Here is a 14,106-nt window from a genome sequence, read left to right as displayed (position 1 = left end):
AAAGGAAAAAAAAACTGTACAACAGGTAACCCTTAACGGAACGATCACCAATTGGACTGGCTCATTTGAGAGTTGCAAGAAATTAGGCGCGATGTTGATATTCCAGCATAGAGAAACACAAATTCGACTGACAAATGACATGGCTAACTGCTGTGAACACCGAAGTGTCAGTTGTGCAGCCTACTTAAATAGGTTAGTGATGTGACACTGACCCTGGGCTCCAGGCGTTAACACATCTCGTGCCTAGCTGTCCGGCAGTCTCGAGCCTGTGGAGCGGTTTCGTCCGCAGGTGAGCAAGATGATCTCCCAGATGGAGTCGCTGGCCGATGCACTCGCGGAGAGGCGACTCAACCTCAAGAACGAGCTGCGCACGCTGCAGGACGAGAACGTCCATCTGCACGGCGCACTGGTCCGCGAAAGACGCAAGGCGCACGGCCGGGACCGCAGGGGCTCAGTCACCAACCGAGGGGGACGCAAGATACCGCCGCCGATCCTGCCAAGACGAGATAGTAGCTTCATCTTCAACTCGATGCGCCCGTTCATGTTCCCACCGTCACCTCCTAGGTAAACGATCCTTGTGATCTGTTGACATAAATGCTTATCGCATTGCAGAAGGCAAGGATGGACACGAAGGCCTACCGTTGCAGACACCGCCTGTCATCAACAGTGAGCATGCGCAATTATAGCAAAACCGTGTCAATGGCAGCAATATGGCGGCAACAGTATGTGTTAGGCAACAAGTCCTGACGTTGTACTTACAACTGAGCTATATGTCTGTTTCCTATGTACTTTACTAAGTCCAAGTTTTTATCTTCTGTGAAAGCGCCTATGCCAACAACAGAGTATTTAGTATATTGTTGCCGCCTTAGTGCTACAGTTCGCGATACCACTTCACTCCAGCAGTGCATGCCTAGTTGGTGGCAGGCGGTACCGGTAAAAGTAGAACGGTAATGGTATGCTAAAACAGTGTAATACACCAGTTTACCTAAATTAGGCTGCTGCTATTAACCATCTCTTGCATCACGCTTTCGGATGGATCACACCTCTTGCTTCCCACGTTTTCGCATTACGCGTGCGAAGACGTGGGATCGTTCCCCACCTGCGGCAAGCTGCTTTTTCATAGACTTGGACTTCCAATAATTTATCACTTCTTTCATTCAATTAGTAAGCATAAGTAACTTCCCCTATGGTGTCCTTATCCTTGGCGTCTGTGTTTGTTGGCTACCCATCACATGATTAATAAAAATCGGGCCCGTCGGTTAACCCCCTTTCCTCTCGTATATATATGTATATATATACGTGTGTGTGCACTTAAAAAATTCATGATGAAAGGGCTAATGTATACATATGCATGGTTTGCACGCCACATCTTTTTCTCTATAAAAACAATGCAACATCTTTTTTGCCATGCGTTGCAGATACCAGCCATTCAGCGACACTGATTCATGCGTGATAGACTTGACTTTTGAGACCACCGGCAGTAGCGCATCGACGTCCAGGGTCATTCCCAGCGCCAGTGGCAGTCCTGGACCTTCCGGAACGTCGCGTAGAGGCCGCGGTCTTACTCGAGGAGGCCGTAGTGCAAGCCACGTCGCAGGTATAAACATGAGTTCCTCACGGGTTCCACTGATTATGTGAAGCAGATTTCGCGAAACCCTATAACGCTCACCGTACTTACATTTAAGTCACGCTAAAGAACCCCAGGTGGCTAAAGCTAAACTGGAGTTCGAACTACGGTGTTTCTCATAATCGCATTGTCATTTAGGCACTTCAAAAACCAAAGTTTAATTGTTTTCATCATGACTGAACGTCTTTTATAGGCGCTCGCATGCCCAGTCTTACGCCAAAAAGGTCATTGTGGTAATATTTTTGGCTGCCGTAACCGTGGTATTACCAAGATACGCAGAATAATATTCACGTGAATTTGAAGCATTTGAAGAAGTGATGGTAAGTCTTTTTGGCGAATAAGCGCCCTTTCTGCATTTAGTTTTTCATGTTGGGGTTCTTGTAGTTCTTCATGCACCGTGTTCAATCTGCTTAGACGCAGGCGCTGCGAACACGCTCCATGTCGGTTTACAATATTTAGGACAATGCCAGTCACTTTAAATAAGCGATGGCAGCCGCACATATGAGTTGAATTTCAATGAGACGTCTAGAACTTTAAGAAGCAAACACACAGTAAAGCAAGGGAAAACACGAGATAAAGTGGCTGTTTTTCTTAAACAGAAATTTAAAACTATGTTTGAGCGCTCACTTTGGGATTAGCTTGTTAATTTAATGAGTGAAAAAAAGAACTAAAACTAAAAAAGAACTTGTCACTGCAAGAAGCAGTAATGACTTCCAAAAGTAAATACGAAAGTTAGAAGGGTTGGAAGGGGGGGGGCGGCAACCGCCGCGGCCAGCTCTATTTCAATTATGGAGCATTGGACGCGACATGAGGATGTTCGGGCTCAGGTCTTAACAGTGGCAAGTTTTCTGTTCTTCCATTTCAATTTACAATTTCCTTTTGAAAATAAGTATATTTTAACGTTAGAACTCAATCCGCTGTTTAAATTAAGAAAGCTTAATTTTACCTATAACTTCTACCTATAACTTTTACCTATAACACTCAAATCATTAACTACTCTCGCTCAGCGCCAGGACTTCTATATCACTTGCTAAACAGCACGAATAGAAGCCCTTCAGAACCGACTGCTGCATTCACGTCTAATTTTGGCCCAGGCGCCAAGAGGTCTCCGAGCTCAAAGAGAGGCCGCGGTTCGGCGACGAGGTCAAGACCGAGACCCTCCCTGAGGACGCTGACCGGCAACGACAGCAATGCCAGTTCGAGCTCTCCCGCGGCGACCTCGCCCGGGTTCGCGCTGCTCGCGGGACCGCCACTGGCGATGTCGCCGATATCGCTCTCGCCGGAGGCGAGGTCTCCGGTGGGCCAGAACGACATAAACGATCTGAACAACAGGCTCACTAACCGGAACAACAAGCTCGCCGGCAAGAAGATGTTCTCGATCTTTGACTCGTGCCCGTACCTCAACTAAGGAGAAGTGTGTCGCGGGAAGGGCCAGGGTGACCAATAGCTGGACGTTTTCTGAAACAGCGGGACCGTCCACTGGTGAAGACAAATTGCTTTTCGAGGACGTGGAATACGCGAAGTGTTGAGGTCAGGAGATTTGCAACAGCATGGTGATGCAAAAATTGTATCGTTACGCAATGGCAAAAGAAAAATTTTCCGTGCTGTTCCTAACCTTTAGGACCTTGGTGTTAAGGTTACAGTCCGAGAAACCAGCATACGCGGCCATACCCTTTTACAAGCAACACTAGCCCGTGTTGACGTGCCTTCGTTAGTCGAGCGACGAATGAAGAAAAATTTATTTTGCGTCTTTCAGCTGCTGGATCGCAAGCTGGGACACCGATTGGTGAACTGTTAGTATACCTGCGTATCACTGTGCGGTCAGGCGGACCTCTTCTGAAAAAGCCAGACCCTCTCCGGTTGAAGGCACCTTCACTTCCTGAAGACATGGACGCGTAAATCGCGGAGAAAATTCGGCCAGAATGACGACAAGATAAAATTCTATTATTACACAGAGTGGAAAGAAAACATTTTTCGATAGAGTGCCTAATCTGCGAAACCTGAGATTCCTAATAAGTTTTGTGCCACAAAGACAAAAAAAAACGCGGTTGTATAACCTTATCAGCATACACTAGCCCGTGTCATTGTGCCTTTTGAGTACCAAGCATCGACGATCGATAAATGCTTTATCGCGCTTCATGACACGGTGTTCGACAATTCGTTTTACTGAGAAAGCACTTGCATTCGTCATAAAAGCGTTTACCATGGCGTAGTGGATTTGGCGTTGCGCTCAAAGCCCCAGGGCGTGGGATTGAATCCCGGCAGCGGCGGCTCCATTTGAATGCGGGTAGGATGCAAAGAACGACCGCGAACAGTGCGTTGAGTGCACATTAAAGGGCCCTAGGCTGTCAAAATTAGTCCGGATTCCCCCACTACGGCGTGCCTTATAATCATATGTTTGTTTGGCAGACAAAACTCCAGACTTGGTGCTAGACACAGGTGCTTCGACTTTGCGTCCACATTGTCGTCGCACCAGAAACAGTACTTGTGGGCCCTTCTGTAGCTGATGTACGAATGCGTTCTGAGCAGCGGACACCAGGAGCTTACTAGCTATGTGGTATGACAATACCATTAAGTGGGAAAGAAGGTGAAGGTAGTATTCCTTCAGCACGACTAAGATATCGCGGGATATAAGCGTTGAAACGAATTTAGGGAAAGGGCCAGTAGATAAGAATTTGGGATGAAGGTGTCAGGTCATATTTAAACGACGGAGAGCAGCAAAGAGTAGATTCGGGAAAAGAGGAAACGATAGGAGAGGAACTGCTATCATGAGCAGTAACAACGAAGGCAACGTGTCCAGAAGATTTATATTGCACATTTCATTGACATATGTTGCTTCTCTTCTAAACAAGAAAATATCTTCTTCAAAGGCCGCAGTCGTTGGAACTCGTAGCTCTTTTTTCTGGGTACTGCTTCAATTGCAGACAAAACCTTCGCCGCAGGAAGGAGCACATCGCTCCAGGCGGTATAAATCCGTGTCTCTACAGCTTACAGAATTTCCAGGAACCCACGTACAGAGCTGTAGCGTTCACTATGCACGCCATGAGCGGCCCCCATATGGCACGCGAAGGAAGACCTCCTTGGCGAAGAACAACTTTTCTTCTAAGATCTAGTAGCGTTCTAATAGCAAAATTTCCTAATCGAATCGAATACAAATACTTTTAAAAAAATTATGGGGTTTTACGTGCCAAAACCACTTTCTGATTATGAGGCACGCCGTAGTGGAGGACTCCGGTAATTTCGAAAACCAGGGGTTCTTTAACGTGCAGCTTAATCTAAGTACACGGGTGTTTTTGCATTTCACCCCCATCGAACTACGGCCGCTGTGGCCGGGATTCGATCCCGCGACCTTGCGCTCAGCAGCCTAACACCATATCCACTGAGCAACCACGGCGGGTATACATACAAATACTTGACAGAAATGAACTCCAAATATAAAAGTGAAGAGAAACTAATTTCCCATTGCTAAACAAGTGGACCAAATTACAAAGTGGCCAAATTAGAAGTCGCCAAATTACAATTAGCTTGGCCTGAACCCAGCCAACAAATTTGTATGTAGGCTAACTGGCAGTGAATGTATCCTTGTTGAGTAACTGGAAATAAGGCAGCTGAAGTTGTCTACCCTGTACGTTTGCTCAGGAATTTGTGACTGCGCCACAACTTCGACTCTCCTTGAGTAAAATCATTTGGACCAGACATGACTTGCGTAGCACTCTCTTCTTCTAGGGCCCAACCCCGGAGTGCCACTAGGAGTCTCGAATATAGGAACAGAAATGAATGTTCAACGGTTTCGTACAGCGAGTTACCAAATAAAGTAGGAATCGAATAGCAAAGGCTATTCCCATTCGTATTCTGAATTTCGTACACCCGTTGACGAAGGACTGCCGCCTCACTTACTCCAACCCCCCACGCCACACCATCCCATGGCTCCACCCCGTCATTCCGTTTTTATTCCCTTCTTGCACAGGACAAAATGTTTTCTATTTGTGTATAGGAAAAGATGCATAATCGAGAAGTTTTGAATTACTAAATACCAAACAGTTACTTGAAGTGCAGGACCAGATTCCCCCACCTTGCACGTAGCTTTGCAACGGGACAAATGCGTAGCTTCAGATTAAGGGGCTACAAATAAAGTGTATGACTCCAGATAATAGTCGGTGAAGGTAAGTGCGGAAATGTGTGATGCCTACGTAGCCTAGACACTCACAAAGCAAAGAAAAATAAAACATTAGATCAAATCTCTTCTACGGTGCCTAGAAGCTCCAATAAAGAAAACCAGTTGTAATACAGTGATGAAGTATAATTATTTCTTTACTGCGGCCTTAACAACCAGTGTGACAAAAGAAAGGGAATTTCTTGCGTTAAGGGTCACGCTGCTTATTATGGGACTAGATACAAGTCAGTATTTCTCTGAAACACCTAATCCTCATAGAGACAAATAATAGTGCAGTGCAAGAGAGTGTCTCAAATACAATAGGCGCTCACAAAGCGTCATTTTCCTGATTTGTAAGTCCATGGTACCATGGTAACACTCGCGCCGGGACTGCGAATTCTATTCTTTCGCTACTGTTTGACATCGTCACGATTCCGCCATGCTGTTGAGTTCTCCACCTGGCCAGCTCTGGTTGGCTCATAAAGTGACTGCGCCCATTCTCATTGACTTGAATTGCAAACATGTAAGAAAATTATGTGAATCTGATAATATCCGGAATAGGACCCCATTCATGCCACATCAACGCTCAACGATGATCGTTTCAGGCCTGCTATTGCATTTCCATGAATATAACTTTTTCAACGAACACGAAACTATCGAGCATTGCTTCTTAGGACACTTTAGATGTTCAAATCAAGTGCTCGTTCGAAGACCAGATAATGTGTGAACTAGATTTCCCGTTTTTATCTCTCAACAGGCGCTGGCACTGTTATCCGCGCCAGGAACGCACGTAATGCACTGCCTGATTTTCCCATTGTTACGAAGTGACTGCTATGCTAAATTTATTGATAATCTTACAATCTTTTCCTTATTTTGTAACTGTTATATTAGTATCTCTTTTTTTAATATGTTTCTCAAATTTCACAACAACAAAGCACCGAGCATCACGCTTCTTCCTTTTGTTTTTCAGTGCTCAGCACTTAGGCGCCCGTTTCTACGTTGAGCGTCGGCGTCCCTCGGCGTAAGCGAGCGAACGAGCACAGCGAATGATGAAAGAGCGAACGCGGAACGCAGCGAGAGATGAAATGCGGCGATAGCGATCGAAGAGAGCGCGAGGAGGAAAGAGGAGGAGGAGGGTACGACGAAAGCGTGAGGAAAAAAAAGCATAGTGCTGCGCACAACGCGTTCTCGGGCGACGCTGGCTGTGAGATGGCACCAGAGTAGCGCGCATCGACCGTTTACCGATGACGTCATCGATAAGGCGTGCAGTGAGCGCATCCGACGGTACGACATATGGAAACAAAGCGCTGCACGAGCGGAGGTTTGTCTGCGGCGGCTGCCGTGAATTGCGACCACGCACAACCCACGCGCTGCCTCTCGCGATCTCCCGATTAGGGAGGCTGCCGCGTCACACTCCGCTCCGTTTGAAACGCTCCTCTCTAGTCAGATTGTTCGCGCCAGCCATTGTGCCGCGAAATGAAAACACGCATAGAGCTGCGCTCAAATTTCACTTTACAGACTATCGTAATCGTCGGTAAATTTTTAAAATTTTGTTTCTTTTACCGCCAAATAAACAGCTTAGCCTCTGTAGTGGGCAGTACCATTTCATCTAGGAACAACCGACCAAGAAATTCGAGGCTCCTGCCATTGCACGCCGAAGCTCTGCCGGCTGTGAGACGCAGCCGCGGTGGTCGGCATGCAGGCCTGTTGAAACCATGGCCTACTACTCGCCTAGCGACCACAAATTAACGCCTCGGCCTCTGAGACCCATAATGGTGCCCTGTTCCGGCACGCCACAACTAGCCACCGCGAGAGCAGTGTCCGTGGCCGGTCTCAACGTCACTCCAACGCCAGGATGCGGCTACACCACCACCCCGCTCTCCAGTAACGATGTGTTGGCTCTGACTGGCACCGACATCGTCACCGTGCTGCAACAGTGCGGTTTTTTATCCCAATCCGGAGGAGGTACCGTGCCCATCACGTTTGTGAGCCTGACGCCAGCGCCCGGTGACAATGCTGCTCCACCGATTACCAGTTGTTGCGGACCATCTGCACTGGGACGCGACGTCGCTGCTGGCACACCTGCTATAGGCTACGGCAACGCGGGATTTGCCGGGATCTCCTCGCAACCCGGACGTGGCGTCATGTCCGCCCCAGCTCAGCGCTACGGCACTCCGGGACCATGGACTGCCGGCGGCCTGACGTCTCAGCACGGTGCCAACGCCGCTTCAACCAGCGGTGGCTGCGGCTGCGTGCCCTATTGCGACGATGGTGCCCTCGCGCCGCAATATCGACGCGATGCCTCCTCGCCCGCCGGTTACGTCGGGCCGTATGATAACCCCGCGTGCAACTCAGGTGGCTACAGCCGCTTTCCGAGAAGCCAACGAGAGCTAAACGCCATGCCCGCCACCGTGCAGGGCCAGTTTGATGGCAAGCTTATTGTGAGGCCTGCCGCAGGCTGCACGCCTTACTCGCAGCCTTACGCGCAGCCTTACGCGCAGCGTTACGATGGTCCACCCGGACCCGTCGAGACCGACGTGGAACAGTGGCCAGAAAGCGACGGCTCTCCCACGCAGTACAGTATCAGCGCCAGAGGCACGCCTAGGCGAAGCGTAGACGCACGAAGGCTGATTCGTGGAGCGCCAGCTGTGTGCATCCGTCGGCCCATTTCAACTTCGCTTCCACCCAGGGGCCCTAGTCCGCCACCTGTTCCGGGCGACGAAATGGCGCCCGTGGCAGGACTCAATCGTAGTCCGACGTCCCGGCGAAGCGTCGTCCCCGCTCGTAGCCGTGGAAGGGCCCGCCGCCGCAGCTTTGTTCACGAACAGGCCCTGGCCAGGGAAGCCCTGGACGAAGCCCAGGACATACTGGCCACAGTGAGGGAGCAGATGGACACCAGGGACGACTTCCGGGAAAGGATGGGGCCTCGGGAAGTGGAGCGATTCAAGGCAGCTGTCTTGCAGGTGCATTTCAGGATCTTTTGCTTCTCTTTGAGATGCCCCGTGACGATGAAATGACTCCATAAAAAACTGAGAAAAGAATCTAGAAGGCGCCTAACTCATTCTACCTTCGCCTCGTGTGCGAGACACTACTGTGTTGTTAGCTTACCAACCAATGCCTTTTTTTTCTACGCAGGGGAAACAGTTGTGCACAAGCTATGAAATGACCTAACAGTTACTTGATTAACACTGACAGTGCCGCACGCACGCACGCACGCACGCACGCACGCACGCACGCACGCACGCACGCACACATACACAAAAACGCGCGCACACACACACACACACACACACACACACACACACACACACACACACACACACACACACACACACACACACACAAACACACACACACACACAAACACACACACACACAAACACACACACACACACACACACACACACACACACACACACACACACACACACACACACACACACACACACACACACACACACACACACACACACACACACGTACGCACGTACACACAAAGAAGCCACAGAACCTCGAAACAGATTAGGCATTGCGGGTCGTCCCAGTAAAGCGAGTCGTGCGGGCAATGCACGACTCGCTTTACGCATGTTGGAGCGGTGACCTAGATAGTCGCAGCTACAGATGGCAGTGTCGCATTATTGCATTCAGGGGGAGTTATGGCTCAGCGCAGCGCCTCACTTTCGCGCGTATACAGGGAATAAAGATTCGAAGAACATAAAAAACAGGATGCCAGCTCTCAAGCTTATGCCCGCCACATCACAGATTATTATTTTTTTCATTGAGAGTCTATAGTTATTTCCATGGCAGTGAGTTTTAGCGCGGCGTGTAGTTGCATGAGCTTGCACGTTGTTTCACGTCGTCCTATGTAGTTGAATAGCATCTACCGCTCCCCGGTGGGAGCCATTCCCTCGGAAAGAGGAGGATTCTGGAGGAATGCGTTGTGTTTCTGAGGTATTAGTACAGCCGCTCTCTATTTACTTGCTTGAAATGGCCTTTGTTCCAGTTGGAACGTGCCCTGGACACTCAGAAGAAGGAACCCTCCCGGCGGCGCCCAAGTCCGCCACCGCGAGAGTAGGCAAGCTTTTGTGATGAGGACGCCCTATGCTCCAGAGCCCGTGAAGTCCATCGGAACCAATACTTCCCGGATGTTCCTTTTTACACACACTCGTGATCTCGGGAATGACTGGCAGCCGATTTAAAAATCATTGTCTTCCAGGTGCAGTAGTTCCAGTAGTACAGGCGGCTGTCCTTTCGACGTGCCTGAAATTGGAAGTAAACTGAAGGTCTAATATAAAGCTTGCGCAATACATGATGCTCTCTTGATCTTCTCAAGGGGAGTTCATTGAAATACATGGCACGTGCGTGATGGCGAAGGCAAATTTTGGCAATTGTACAACCGCGATAATGGAAGGAGTACTGCCACATCATTGGCGAAATGAACGAAAGCTTCTCTTTGACGTGGTCTCTTTGAAGCAACAATAAAATTTCGGTTTCAGCCAATGCTCTTGTTTCGATTTTGAGCACTTGCGCAGTAGCTTAAAACTGCGGCAGTAATTCTTAGTTATCAGCACTGTATGTTATATCTTAGGGTGAGAGCCACACATTGCCGCTGAAGTTTCGATTTGTACTTAAATCTTTAGTTCGAGGCGCACAACTGCTGCACCCGCCTGTAATGCTCAACATGGTTCATTGACTGCATGCGACAGAAAACACTACCATAGTCACTCGCTCACTCTGCTTCATTCAACGACTATGAACAGCACCACAGGACAATTGTTATACAATGGAAGAGCGCCGGGGTTATTTTTTGAGCATTAACATTTCTTATTCGTATATACGGACAATGTGAAGGAAAAGGGGCACTTGAGGTCTATCTATCCTTGCCGGCTACCTCAAAGCATGGAGTGCTAGTTCTGCCTGTGCAATGAAGGAGAACAACCAAAGGTTCATTGGTGTTCTTGCATTAAAACCAACAAACAGAAAGAAAACATGCAAATTTCGCTACGATTTCTACGGCCTCGATGTCTCAAGGCTCCATCTGGTTTTTGCAAACAATGTGTCGAGACCCTCACTCCACGTAATTTTTTTTTCTCTCGCGAGAAGGTGGTCTATAGAAAAGGCGGTTGTTTGTTAGCAGAGGAAACATCGGCAAATGTCAGTGACGTGTAGCCTTGGGCGAGCCAATTGGCAAATTTGCAAAGTGGCCCATCACATGAAGACGAAAACGCACGCTCCCGTCACCTTGTCTGTTTTCGTCTCTCGTCACGCGCTTGTCGCAAGCTTGAAGGAAATTGTGTGTCGTTGGGATATCGGCAGGACGAGGAACAGATTGCACTGCTGGAAGCGCCTCGAAATGGCCTACTGCACTTTGGCGGGGGTGTACCATAAATACCGGCACCGTTTGGCGTACAGGTAAATACGTGGCGTGAAAACTTGAGCGTTGGTGGGCACGAGGGCGATTCTGTATTTCCCGGGTTGTTGCAAAGCGGTGGGTAAAGTCATTGTTCTTATTTGATGTAAATATACAGTGGCACGCAGACGAAACTACCAGGGCGAATCGGAAGTATTTGCCTCTATATTTTATTAGCCAAAATAAGGTGCATACAGGTAATGACAAACATGCGTACTGTTCTACATACCTCACACTATTTTTGTACATAGTCTATACACCGGTTAAGACATTTCTCCCATTGTGGCCTCTCCGAACGCTCGTTGTCATGAAAGTCTTCATGGCCTTTTGCAAACTCACAACACCACCACCTCACACTTTTCAAAGCGAGACACTTTTCCCCATACGTGGGCTGCATTTCCCTGTGGATTTCGAGGGGCGTCCGTCCCTTGCTCCATAGAAGACGAATCACACTTCGTTGCTCATGCGCCGCGGGCGTATTTGTTTGCCTCTACGAGTGGCTCATACCCACTATGCGGGATTGGCCAAGAGTAGGGTGACCTAATGAAAAATTATTAAACGAATGTGAAGCCCAGCCACCGTCTTCAGCAACTGACAGCAGCGCCGTGCCTCGGAGCTACCGGCAGATAAGGCCGGTCTGGTCCAAGAAACCGATGGGGAATAGATATCACCATCTGTACTGTCTTACCATCTCTGTAAAGCTGGTGCCACAACCATATTGGTGATGTTCATCGTCATCAGTCACACCCTCACCAGAACCGCTAATTTTCCTAGTCTGACTGCTCACTTGCACGCTATTCTAGCTTTTGCGGAATTTAATTCTCTTTGTTTTTCTTTTTAAATGACGTTTCTCCTCTTCAAATGACGATTCTCTTAAGCTACCTCCTGCCACCAGATTATGGCCATATATCCCACTTAGTGGGTATGAGCCGAGAAACGAGAAAAGTAATAATAATAAAAATAATCATCCTCATACCAAAGTTAGCATCATTAAGTGTCTGTCTATGTGCTCATACAGTTGCTCAATAAAACTGGAATACTATCCAACGATAAGCTGCGTGCTTATGTCCCTCTCCCGCTCTTCCAGATAAACATGGAGCCATCATTTGAGCATAATACTATATTTCTCTTTCTATTCAACTAAATGGTCAATCGGTGCTGCATGGGCCTTCATTGTGCCTTTGTTGCTAAGCGAGGGCACAGTCATCAATCTAAATTGAAGTGCGCCGTGGTCATCTGCCTAGCATGAAAACGGGATATAACGTAGACGATGCATGGATTCAGCAGACTTATATGCATGGGTATATGCAACGTAACGTCATAAAGCCCGCGTGCTGATGTATAGCATAAGCAAGACAGATTACACGTGTCGCACTCTTGCTATCATGTCCAGTCATGTGACCCTTTTCTGTTTCGTTATAAAACCAGCAACACCAAGCAATAAAGCGTTCTTTGATCTGCCACTACCCGCCGGCCGCCTACGTTCCGTCATTTCAATAGCTGTCTCTTTCTGTGAAGGAATGGAGAGAGAAGGAATGAGAAAGTTCGGCAGGACCCAACCACGATGACTATCGAGGTTTCGTATTCTTCTGAGATGAAAATGAATTAATTTTACACTGAACGGATGTTTGTTGTTCCATGTACGATTTATTCAATTTGCCCAATTTATGAGCAACTTATTTCATCAGGAGTGTGTGATTGGTGATAATTATTATGACGAGCGGCACGTGACCAGAAGCACAAACTCATTGACCCAAGTTGGCGTGAAAGAGGTTAATTGAAAACTGGAACAAAAATAGTGGCACATAATCGATGACACATAGTCATTCTTAGAGGGCACTATTTTCGGGATTGGCCCATATTTTTGTGTTCGCGAAAGAAAAGTGGCCTTAGATTGCCAAGAATACCAGTTGCATTCAGGAAGGCTGGGTTTTTATACAAGTTGCAGCTGGTTTGCTATACTACACGGCGGATAGGGGAAGGCGGAAGAAAAGAACGAAGGAAAGATAATTACGGGAAAGCAAGAGATAAAAAGCGATGCACAAGCACACAAACATAACAGCAATCACCGTGCAGTACATGGCCGTCGCGGAGCCCAGTGTTGCCCGAAAGAAGTGTAGGAACGCTCAGGAGTGGCGGCCAGCCGAGTCCGCGCTTGCCGTTTTTCTTTTCTTCCCTGACGACTCTGTCCTCCAGTCGATTTGCAGTGCCGGGTGCAAAGTCCTTTTCTCATCTTCGTAAGAGGAGCCTTTGTACTATAGCGTCTTCGCAACGACAAAAGTAACACGAGGCACTGTCCATCTCACTCTCCGGGCATCGCCTTCGCCTCCCGTCGCTGCGGACTCCGGCCCCAATCCGGTATTTACCTTCAAGGAAATCACCCAACACCACCAATATGGCCATGCAATCTTTCCTAAGCCCTGTAAGGGCCTCACGAAGGCGGATGAGCGTTTACTCCTTCGCCTCTATACTAAAACACTGTTGTGCCCGGCAATCCAAAAACATTTCGACCCTGCGTGCACAGGGAAGTGCCCGCACTGTGAGGAAAAATCTTCGGACATTTTCCACATGGTGTGGGCATGCCAATGAACCCCTCACCTTCCCCCTATACCCAACCCTACCCGGGAGGACTGGGAGGCGGCCCTGCTCGGCTGCTCCGACCTGGCGAGCCAGAAGGCCTTGGTCGGCCGTGCCCGAGCCGCGGCTACAGCCAATGGGTTCCTGTAATGAGGTGCCCAGATAGTTTCTATAAGGAACAGCCCCTTAAGGACTGCTCCACACGATCCCTGTAAATACTTCAAACAATAAAGTTTTTCAGTCAGTCAGTCAGTCACTGTCCATCATGCAGTACAGACGCTCGCAAAGGGAGAAGCCCGTCCTCAAGCTGCCGAAATGATCGTGCACGCGCCGTGCATC

General features: G+C 48.5%; 2 protein-coding genes across 2 annotated transcripts; both read left to right on the top strand.

The window, feature by feature from the left end:
- Nucleotides 1–293: 293 nt before the first annotated feature.
- On the top strand, nt 294–4,831 carry LOC142563567 (uncharacterized). Its single transcript, XM_075674152.1, has 3 exons — nt 294–564; nt 1,419–1,597; nt 2,722–4,831. Exons 1-3 carry the CDS (start codon nt 299–301, stop codon nt 3,033–3,035), a joined length of 759 nt encoding a protein of 252 aa, XP_075530267.1. The 5' UTR covers nt 294–298; the 3' UTR covers nt 3,036–4,831.
- Nucleotides 4,832–7,376: 2,545 nt separating this feature from the next.
- LOC142563832 (uncharacterized) lies at nt 7,377–10,236 on the top strand. Its single transcript, XM_075674476.1, has 2 exons — nt 7,377–8,743; nt 9,784–10,236. The coding sequence occupies exons 1-2, from the start codon at nt 7,496–7,498 to the stop codon at nt 9,853–9,855; spliced, it is 1,320 nt and encodes a 439-aa protein (XP_075530591.1). The 5' UTR covers nt 7,377–7,495; the 3' UTR covers nt 9,856–10,236.
- The last annotated feature ends 3,870 nt before the right edge of the window (nt 10,237–14,106 follow it).

This window comes from Dermacentor variabilis, chromosome 11 (genome assembly GCF_050947875.1).
Source record: "Dermacentor variabilis isolate Ectoservices chromosome 11, ASM5094787v1, whole genome shotgun sequence".
Classification (NCBI taxonomy): Eukaryota; Metazoa; Arthropoda; class Arachnida; order Ixodida; family Ixodidae; genus Dermacentor; species Dermacentor variabilis.
Note: the sequence above shows the minus strand (reverse complement) of the source record. Positions and strands in the feature narration are given on the sequence as shown.